The sequence below is a fragment of the Sminthopsis crassicaudata genome, chromosome 2, assembly GCF_048593235.1.
Source record: "Sminthopsis crassicaudata isolate SCR6 chromosome 2, ASM4859323v1, whole genome shotgun sequence".
In the NCBI taxonomy this organism is placed as follows: Eukaryota; Metazoa; Chordata; class Mammalia; order Dasyuromorphia; family Dasyuridae; genus Sminthopsis; species Sminthopsis crassicaudata.
The window spans coordinates 623,219,305-623,230,642 of NC_133618.1; the positions used below are offsets into that span (position 1 = coordinate 623,219,305).

At 35.8% G+C, this 11,338-nt stretch overlaps 1 protein-coding gene across 1 annotated transcript; it reads left to right on the plus strand.

The window, feature by feature from the left end:
• On the plus strand, positions 1 to 7,436 carry ZNF22 (zinc finger protein 22). Its single transcript, XM_074296278.1, has 3 exons — positions 1 to 94; positions 2,859 to 2,947; positions 5,186 to 7,436. The coding sequence occupies exon 3, from the start codon at positions 5,277 to 5,279 to the stop codon at positions 5,952 to 5,954; it is 678 nt and encodes a 225-aa protein (XP_074152379.1). The 5' UTR covers positions 1 to 94; positions 2,859 to 2,947; positions 5,186 to 5,276; the 3' UTR covers positions 5,955 to 7,436.
• The last annotated feature ends 3,902 nt before the right edge of the window (positions 7,437 to 11,338 follow it).

An 11,338-nucleotide genomic window follows, 5' to 3' on the forward strand; every position in this document is an offset into this window, starting at 1 on the left:
AGGAAGTCGAAGTGCGATTCGTTCTCCGAATTTCCGGAGAGAGGGGCGGGAGCCGTAGTTGCGCGCGTAGAAGTAGGCCGCTGTAGCGGTGGCGGTAAGTGAGTGGGCCTCGCGGACGGACCCGCCTTGGCCGCGCTGCGCTCCCGCGGCTGCCTCCTCCCGGCTGCGGTTATTCCTTGGCCCGCAGTGTTGGGCCGAGTTCGAGCTGGGCCTGGGGATCGGGGGGCGGGACCGAGGCACCGCCCACTATATCCCGGGAGCCAGGCCCTGCGGGTGTTGTGGAGAAGTGGGGAAACAGCCCTCGGTCCCCCTCTGTACCCCGCTGCGTATCCCCAGAAGTCATTCCTAGAGCCGAGGGTCCCCCGGGCGGGGGGCGGCTCCCGCGAAGGGGGTGTTGGGTCCGTCAGTCTATCCAGGAGCATTTATGTCTCCTGTGTGGGGCTGGTGGGAACCCCCCAAAAAGGAAAAAAAAGGCTGTTAGTCTGTTCGGGAAAAGTAATGACCGTAATAGCAGCACCAATAACTAGAGTAGTAGTAACAATGTAATGTTAGTAGTAACAATAATAACAAAAGCAATAGCAACAATAATAGTAATAGTCATACTAACAGTAACAATTATGGCAACAGTAATAATAGTAATATCAGTAACAGTAATGACAGTAAAAATACCAACAATAACTAAAAAAATAATAATAGAAAACAGTAATAGCAATAATAATAATAGTATTTACAGTAACAACGCTAACAATACCAGTAGCGGTGGTAACAATAATAGCAATAATAGTAATAACAATTGTTAGCATTTATATGGGACTTTAAGGTTTGCAAAGCACTTTGCAACTCACTACTGATCTGGAGGGTGGACATAATTATTCTCATTTTGCAGTAATCTCATTCCGGGAACCTTGGAGGCCAGAAGGAGGTGTATGTAGCCTATAAATGCTTTGAGGCTGGATTTGAACCCAGGCCTTGTAGACTAGTCCGTGGTGGAGCTCCTTTTCTACTGTTTTAACTGCGGTCTTGGCTGACCAGTTAGAACAGTGGTCCTCAAACTTGTTAAATAGGGGGCTAGTTCACTGTCCCTCAGACTGTTGGAGGGCTGGACTATAGTAAAAACAAAAGCTCACCCTCTGTCTCTGCCCCTCAGCCCATTTGCCATAACCCAGCTGGCCACATAAACGGGCTGCATCGGGCTCGCTGGCCGTAGTTTGAGAAAACCCCCGAGTTAGAACTTGGCAGAGCTTTTTTGGGGGGAGCTGGAGTTGGAAGAATTTTAATGAATATTGACTTTTGGTTGATCTCCTTCCTGAGATCCTACTGCATGCACCAGTGTGATGGCCTGTGTGCTTCTGTTGTCTTTGTGATTTTAAATAAAGCTCACCAGCCTTCCAAGGGTGTTGTGATAAGAGAAGCAGGTAATGTTGAAAAGGGGGCAAGGGAGTGCTTGAGTTGCATATTTCAGAACACTATAATTGCTGATTCTTAATTGGTTTTATTTTGTAACACTTGAGGAAAACTTGAGTGTTTCAGAGCAGGGGCTCTTCTCCATTCTTGTGTCCTTGAAAAGATGTGGACCCTTTCTCAGGATAATGTTTTTAATTGCATAAAATAAAATACAAGGGACTATAAAATGAACTAAAAATTAGGAAAAATAAAGGTGCAGATTCCCCCCCCCCATTTCCAAGATCACATAACATGAATTTTTAACATATATACATATATGTGTATTTATGTGTGTGTGTGAATATATATATATATATATGCATATATATACATACACATGTATAAATGCCATGATACCTCTGATTAAAAACAAACCCTGTTATAGAAAAAAAGCCCTTCCAGATTCATTGATAATTGATTAATTGATAATTCAGCCCAAACTTTAGTTTTATTTGATCATTGTTAGTGAAGAACCATGTTGTGGTGGCCACAGAAAGATGGCTTCAAAGACAGGCAAATTTGGGTTTTACCCCTGCCTCTGCTATCCTGGTAAGTCCCTTGACCTTTCAGTGCTCCAGACAGTTCTTGACTTGAAATTTGGATCAGGGATTGATTGATAGGTCATCACAGGAGCTCTTTACATTGAAGACAGGTGTCTAAGGGGTCCAAAAGAAATAATGTCATTACAGTATGTAATCTCTTTTTTCTCAGCCTGCCCTTGGTGGCCTCCTTCATGTTATTTCTAGGTTTATTTTTTTACTGGGCACTTCACTTGCAATGACATTGAACATTGGATAATCTAGCCCCCACTCCACTCCCCACTCCCCAGACATGGATTTCTGTTGAGTGTTTCTACTGCCGTTCTAGGCACATTCTTGCTACATCTTCCATGAAACCTTCCTCTACGAAAGGGATCTCTTAGTTTCTCAAACTTTTCTTTCCCTGCATTTCTCCCTCCTGGAATTCTAACTTTATTATACTCTTTGCCTCTTAGTTCCTATGACTCTCTGAGGAGATTGTAAGCCTTTTAAGTTAGTATCTCATTTTCTTTGTTTTCTCAGTACTTAGCACAGAGTAGGTACTTTAAATTCTTGTTGAATTGCATTGCTGGCAGTTTCAGTGACTACATAAGTACTTGTCCTTGAGAAACTTTCACTCTAGGTAAGTACACAAATATTTATTTGAGGACAGAGAAGCATTCACTGCTGGAGAGACTAGGAAAAACTTTTTACTCACTTAAGTAGTACTTAACTGAGGTGAACTTTGAAGGATACCGGGGATCTTTAGGAGCAGTGTTTATGAGTGAGGACAATGTATACTTAGGACTTTCACATTTTTAAAAAGGGTAAATTGTCATGGAATTATTTATCTGGAAACTGGAATGAGTAATGTGTGATTTGATTTTTTTCTTCCAGCATTCTTTTGTTTCAACTCACCCAGGAGAATTATATGAAGGCTGTACTATAGGAACAGAGAGAAGACCAATAATTTTATTCCACATAAAGTAAGTAATCACTTTAATGTAATCTCACCATTGGCAATGATTATGAAAACTTCCAATTTGAACATATTCAGGGCTTTTTTGAAAATATATAAAATAAAAGTTGTAGACTTCACATTTTGAGAGATTTTAAAACTTGGCATCTTCAAGCTTCCAGATACTTTAAAATATTGATCTGATTTTAGCCTTTAAGTTTTATTACCATCATCATTACTACTATCTCCCTTCTATCAAACTCATCAATCTTTTTATTCTAATTTGTTCCCATTGCCTTTTTTCCTACTTAGTACTCCATTGAAGAACAAAGAATTCTTTGAATAATTCCTTTTTTCCCCCAAGAAAGCTATCATGCATCAATTTTGTTTTGTTTTGAGAGGTATTATTTCTTTTCCTTGTGATCATTTTTTACCTAGGGAAAAAAAAAAATCCCACTTCTAATCATTATTAAATGTCAGTAGAATACAGAACACATTTCCAGAATGAAACCATTATTATTAATTACCCTAATGTAATTAATATTTTAGATTTATAAAGTTGTCATTGTTGAGGTATATCAAGTAAAAACAAGAATCTTAATTCAATACATTGTTGCATTTATTCTATCAAGTGAAGAAAAACCTAAACCTTAGGTCAGAATCATGCAGGAATAAATAAGTATTAGATTCCTATTTATTACAACATGAATGAGTACTAGCAAATTTTGAGTATACTTTTATGCTTATATCTTGAACTTTATACTTAGAATAGTCTTTTCTCTTAAGAAGTTACAGTTGCGGGGCAGCTAGGTGGCGCAGTGGATAGAGCACAGCCTTAAATTCAGGAGGACCCGAGTTCAAATCTGGTCTCAGACACTTAACACTTCCTAGCTGTGTGACCCTGGGCAAGTCACTTAACTACAGCCTCAGGGGGAAAAAAAAAGAAATTACAGTTGCTTTTCTTTCAATGTAACTTCACATTTTACTCTTCTATTTATTTGGCATAATTTAATATAAATTTTATTCCTTATTTTGTAAAGTTAATTTTTTTGTAATGAATTGATCATTAATCCAAACATTACAATAAACAAGTAAGAACAAAAAGAGAGAATTATAAATGAAATGACATTTCTATACTGTTTCTTTTTAATTTTTGTGATGGTCTGTAGCACATGCTTTTGTCCCTACTGAAGCCTTTTGTACATTTAAAATTTAATTTGTACTTTAAAAAATCTATACCTTTTCCTATTTCCTTCCCAAAACAAGTTATCTTATCTACAAATAAACTATGAATGAGGTTAAGCAAAATCAAACTATCTATACTTTGCTTAAAAGAAAAAAAGTATATCCTATTGTGTACCTTCTAGGCTATCATCTATATTAAAGAAATGGATGCTTGCTGCCTTATTGATGTTTGGATGTCATCAATGGTCACTGCATTGATGGATCTTGGTTCATCGTTAACCTTTATATTATTTTTGTCATTGTATAAACTGTCCTGGTTCTATACACTCTATATTGATCTATATGTCTTCCCAAATGTCTATGAATTCTTCTAATTTCTTATGGCACAATAATTTTGTGCCATGCCTAAATTAACTAAGTTAATATATCACAGTTTTTTGTTTTTTTTTTAATTACTCCCCAATTAGCGGGTATTCACTTGTTTTCAATCCTTTGTTTAAAAAAACAAAAGGAAAATACTACTATAAGTATTTTTATACACTTTAGTCATTTTTCTCTGTTTTTGGCTTCTTTTGTAGTAGATTATAGTAATAGTATTTCTGTGTAAAAAGGTGTGTACAGTTTAACAACTTTTTGAATACACATGCAAATTATTTTCTAGAATATTTGGACCAGGTCAGAACACTTACCAACAAATTAATTTTTCTTCCATCATTTCTCCATTTACAAGTGCCCATGCAGAATAGGAAAAAAAGACAACTATAAATGCAGTTAAGATTTTGATATTGTGGCCCTCTTTAAAGTTTCAGTATCTAGGACTTCTTCTAATATCAAGTAGTATAGAATTTACAAATATTTTTTGCACTTTTTGATGCCTGATATATTTTTCTTTCATCACAGGTAGAGTTTGTTTTTCTAGTTGGACATTGAAGTAGGATTAACCCACTCCATGAAGTTCTTAAAGAAAAATCATTGCTGGATTTATTACTTTATTATTAATAGTTACTATTATTTTTATTGTTACTGCTTTATTTCTCTTTGGCTGAGGAATTAACTAAGATGTGCATATTTTTTCCTTTAGAAAATTATGATACAAAGAAAGTGAAACACCATTGGATCAAAGAGGAAAACAATAGAAAGTAGTCAGCAGGACTATTTTTAAAATCTCCAGGATGCAGTTTGGAAGAGCCAAAGGAAATGTTTCCCGAAGCACAAGCCAAGGAAAAACCTTTGAGAATCAATGTAAGACAGCACGGCAGCGGAAGAGATGGGGAATGACTTCCCGATTTGACACAGGTTTCAGTAGATTTAGAAACAGCCTAGATGAGAAACCCTATAAATGTACTCAATGTGAGAAAAGTTTCAGTCAGAGTTCAACTCTTTTTCAGCACTTAAAAATTCACACTGGAGAAAAATCCCATAAATGTGCTGATTGTGGAAAAAGCTTCTTTCAGAGCTCAAACCTCATTCAGCACCGGCGTGTCCATACTGGAGAAAAACCCTATAAATGTACTGAGTGTGGGGAAGGATTTAAACAGAGCTCAAATCTTATTCAGCATCAGAGAATTCACACTGGAGAAAAGCCCTATCAGTGTGATGAATGTGGCAGATGTTTCAGTCAAAGTTCTCATCTTATCCAGCATCAGAGAACCCACACAGGAGAGAAACCCTATCAGTGTATTGAATGTGGCAGGTGCTTTAGCCAGAGCTCTCACCTTAGTCAACATATGAAACTTCATAGAGAAGAGAGACCTCAAAAAATCCGTGGCAAAAATCCCAGGACAAAAACTAGTTTGGTATCAGGTTGGAGAATCCATACAGGAAGGAAATCAGTATCTTTGCTGTGCTAAATAAAACAGATACGCCATTTAGGCCTGCTTTAATAAAAATGAAAAAAACAAAACAAAAAAAACCCTACAATTCTTGTACCTGCCACAATCCTCCTTGCCACCACCCTTATTTCCTGGACTATTCCTTCTCCACCCCCTCCTACTTTCAACAGAAAATGTTTTAAGTGTCATTGGGATTTATTGTGAATTTGTTGATATTTGGGGTGAAAGACTATGATTCCTCCTATTATTGTTCTTTGATTTAATGGTTTTTAACCTGCAAATTTCCCTGTGGTGCTTTTAAGGTTTGATGCAATGAGAATGTACAAGAATATGCTAGTAGTTGATCATTGAGTTTTAGGATTGGTCAGACTTTGTATGAAGTAGAAGGGAAGAGGAGTTAATTCCACTCAAAGAATTGATGGATTAGCTTTTGGGTTTTGGAACAAATGGATTTTGTCCTTTTTGTGTTTGACATTTTTTCAAGTATTGCACTTGAAGAAGATTTATTATAAAAAACTGAAGAAGGAAGCAAAGATAGATTTAAGCTCATTCATCAGTGGAGAGCAATTTAATCCATTTAGGATTAAAAGTTTTCTGTTCACATTATTTTGATTTATCATTTATTAATACAAGAATATAATAGAACCTCTAATTTTCATCATCTCCTGAATTTTCCTATTCTCAGCAAAAGATATAATAGCTGAATGAGATCTAGTGTTTTTAGGACTTGGGTATTTAAATTACTATAATAATAGTAATCATGCTTTCCCTTTTTTTCCGAGGTAATGCTATTACCTTACAAATTAGTAAGTCAGGTTCTTCCAGGAATTTTGGTGGATTTATTCTGTTCACCCATACTCAATTTCCTGGATTTCTCCCTTGTGACCTTGAGAATGAATTTTCAAGATCCAGGATTATGAATGTAGTTTGTATCCACTGAACAGAATGAAGATATACTGGCACACATAACTGGCATCAGTAACATTGTGCTTTAAGGTAACTATGTGGACTCATGAACTTTTGGTAAAAAGAAAATTATATTAAAATATCTGACGTTCCTATCTGATCTATTAACTATTTGCTTATGTGCTTGCTAATTAAAAACATTATTTGTAACAAGTGTCCCTGACTTTAACCGTGAGAACTTTAGAAATTTTGCTCTTTCAAAGCAAGTTTTTTCAACAATTGCAAAAAGCCAATAACTTTTAGTTTGGGTACAATTTAGCTTCTCCTTTGAAATAACCTTTTCTCCTCTCTTCCCCCTATTCCTGCTTTCTAGATCAGAATTAACATTTTAGAAGTCCAGGAAAACCTGTTTCTCAGCTTCTGAGGGAACAGTGTCATGTTTCAGACATCCTGGCCAAACTTAAGCTCAGGGTTTTGGTTCCTATTGGATGCCGAGATTCTCACAATTTCTCTATCTTTTGTAATCATTTCAGATTTTACTGTGCTAATGACAGCTCTCCATATGAAATAAAGCAATATTTTGTACAATGTCAACTTTTGTTTTTCAAATGCTTGTCTTTTGGTTTCCAGTTTCATCCATTTCTGTTAATTCACCATCTAGGATTCTTTCTTCTCTCCTACTTCTCAACTTTTTGAGTCTTTATGATTCCATCTCAAAACAAGGATAAATCCACATTCTGTATTTGTTGCCTTTTTCCTAGTCAGTGTTGAAATGCCTCCTGAGAATTCTAAGGTATAATGCTCTGAACATATTAGTCAATCTAATTATAATCACTTGATTGTACTTGATTTCTAAGTATCTTTACTAAGATAAAGTAGGAAATCTCTAGTTCATTACTTCAAGGCTATGTATAGTTTTAATATATGCTCTCCTGATAGTAAATAAATTTAAAATTTCTATGACCTCAACATTCATGACCCTGCCACTATTTTGATAATTGGCTTCTCTAAACTTAGGGTGGTCAATGGACAGCACATACTCAATCTATTTCTGTGCATGTACTCAGCCTTTATCTTTTAAAGTGAGATGTTGGATGGAGTTTAAGGACGAAAATTACAGCTGTCAAATACAATAATGGAAAACAAAATCATTGGAAACAGTGATAAATCTGGAAAGTTATCCATTCCTCTTTAGGTACTATTTAATTTCAGGCATGCACAATACATATGGAATTGGTCTTTGTTAGCATGCTTACTGGGAAGGTCTTTCATATACTGTAGACTTTTAGGGTGCAGAATATCTTCTGAGATTTTGAGAACTTGATAGGGTTTTGTTTTCCCTTCTCTGGAGTGCTGTCAACATCAAAAACTGTCCTTTATGATCCATCACTTAGACATTTATGATATAGATGCAGATGTCAAGGTTCCTGGAGATAGTGAAGTTAGAGATCTATGGTACAGTTAGCTTTCAGTAGAGTTATTCCTTAGAGAATGCCACAAATTGTTCTGAAAAATGGATGTCATGCTATTCCTGATGTTGGGTAGGAATGAAAGGGTCTTAACATGGTTAAAAAATAAAATCTCCAAGCATGGTACTGCGCAGAATGCTAGCTTTAGAGTTGGAGCTCTGGCTTCCAGTCATGCTTAACTGCTGTTTTTGAAATAGCCCATAAACTTTGCCAAAAAAATCTTGAAAATTATCTAGTCAAAATTTTACCCTCCTTTTACAAAACTAAGAACCACAGAGATTGATATGCCAAAGGTACAAAGTCAAAAGTTTAGAACTACAAGGGGCCTAGACTAGTTTAATCTCCTTATTTTACAAATGAGGGAACTAAGGTGGTTGAAGGAATATTTTGTCTAAGTTCACTTTGGCAGTAAATGGCTTAATTGGAATTCTGACATCCCTGGATTACAAATTTAGTGCTGCTTTTTTTTTTTTTTTTTTCCTACCTTTCACCACTTAGAAGATCGTGGTTAGACACATCTCTAGGGATGGCAGTTTTTTTAAATCTACAAAATGAATGCTGAAGTGGATGACTTTTCAGTATCCCAATTCTAACTCTATGATTCTCTGATTTTTATTGAATTATAGATTTTCCTGGAGATTGCTTTGTTCCCTTTACCAAATGTATATGACCTTAAGCAACAATCACAGGCATTTATTTCAATAGCCATTTTTGAGAAAAGGGATTGATCTCATGTCTCAAAGTCTCCATGATGCCCTGGACTTCAAAGGGAAATGAATGATCAAAAAGAAAAAAAATTGGTGCTGCTATATAAAATAATGAATGTCTGATGTAGAAATGTTAAGCTAGATGACTACACATCTCAATTTTGCCAGATAATGTCTCCATTGGGTAAGATATGAAAATAGATTTACAAAGTCTCTTATTTGTATATTCTGTAGAAGCACACACAAAAAAAATCCTAATATCCCACTTGGAGATAGTTTATGATGGCAAAATTCTGTTTACCTTCTGCACAATTCTATTGCTGAATAATAAATTCTATTGCTTCCCCACCCCACTCCCTTAATGAGAGTGCTAAGTGCTAATTTTGCAATACTGAATTTATTTTGCCTTCCCCCCCCAGCCTATTGATAACTTGTTGATTGACTTATTTCCAAAGTGATATACATAATTCCTATTAAAAAGAGTATACATTACATGCTGGGTTCAGAGGAGTAAAATCCTTTTAATTTCTAAATGGAACTTTATTCCTAATATAGTTTTAGAGCTAGAAGGGATTTTAAATGTCAGTCCAATGTCATTCACTAGTTAATACATCTTAAATTTGTCTTGAGAGATACAAAGACAAAAACAAATGAAAACCAAAACCATTCCCTATCTTAAAGGAGTTTACATGCAATGGAATCTGTAGGCCTTTGAGTTCACAAGAATATGGGTTACAGAGTTCTTCAAGACCTACTCACCCCCCACCCATATCTCCACCGAAGAGGGTTGATTATTTTCCTCTTAACCTTGAAAATTCCCTGGACATCTGAAAAACAGTAACAACTTAGGTATGTTCTGTATTTAAATTTTTCCCAAAATGGGCACCAGGTTCTTACCTCCTATGCACTAAGTGTATACTAAGTGTACAGTATAAGAATTGAGTAGGGACAAGCTTTATATCTTGTACCATAACAAATATTTGACATAAAGGATTTACAGAAATTCATGAACAAATGCATTATTCAATTATATCTCATTAGACTTCCCCTTGTACTGGCCCAAATAAAGACACTTGAGAAGATTTTATTTAGTGTTTGCACTAACAGAACAATAATTTTGGCAAAATTCAGTCCTGTTGCAGTCTTTATTTTAGTTTTTTAGCTGAAGAGCTATCTGATATTCCTTTTCTTCAAATGGTCATGCTGTTGAAGAAATCTAAATGATCTAGTGCCTGAACATGTGAACTGAAAAATGTAAATTTCAGAACTCTCAAATTATCATGGAAAGTATTCTTAGAGTTTAGGGTGCTAGGTACCTAGAAAAAAACAAAAAGAGGGATAGCCTCAACCTTGAGGACTAGAAATCAATTTCCCATTTGGTATGTATTGGGGCAAGTGGGGAAACAATTCTTGGACCCCTGTTCCCCTTTTCTGGAGTCCAAAGGAAAAAGTGCAGAAGGCTAAAGGGGGGGGTCAAGAAAAAGAAGAGATAAAATTTTGTTTTCAACTGGAAAACAAAACTTGTTCCTTTTTGAGTTTCAGTCAACATCCATCTTGGAAAAGGAGCCAGTTACTTTTAACTAGCTAGCCATAAGCATAAGACCATGCTAAGCATTCCTGATGAATCTTTATTTCATTCTTTCCAGTTGAATATTGTTCTAATGAATCAAACTTGTCATTGAATATATTGTTTCTTATCTCAATTCTTCTATGAGGAAATTGCCTCATTCTATGCTTTTTGTGGTGCTTTGTACAGTAAGGGTCCCAGCAAAATCCATGCAGCATACTTCTTAGACATTTTCAAATTAAAGTGTTTTGCCAATCCAAATTTTCCATAACTGGTGGGCTACTCATGAAGCAATGAATAACTTATCAGCCATTACCCTCAACAAATAAAGAAGTCTAGTAACAGATGAACTTCTATCCACCTCAATAGGAACTAGAGATCCAAGGTGAATTGGGAGTCAAACTTTTACCTTTGGGGAGAAACCAAACTGCCATTTGTGAAAAGTTCTCAGCAGCATATAAACTCCCCAGACTATTTCACTAATAGTTCCCTGTCTTAGAGTAAACAGAAATGGGGTTCCAAACAATGTTTCTCCAATGAATCATTCCACTAACATTTTTATTCTGAGACTCCTGGGATATTAAGTACTTGCCCTTGGATACATATGCAGGGTATTTGATTTTGCCTGAACAATAAAATTCATATCTACTCTTTCTTTTTCTTTTTTCCCTTTCAACTTTGTCCCTTCTTTTTTTTAATTATAGCTTTTTATTTACAAGTTATATGCTTGAGTAATTTTTCAGCATTGACAAT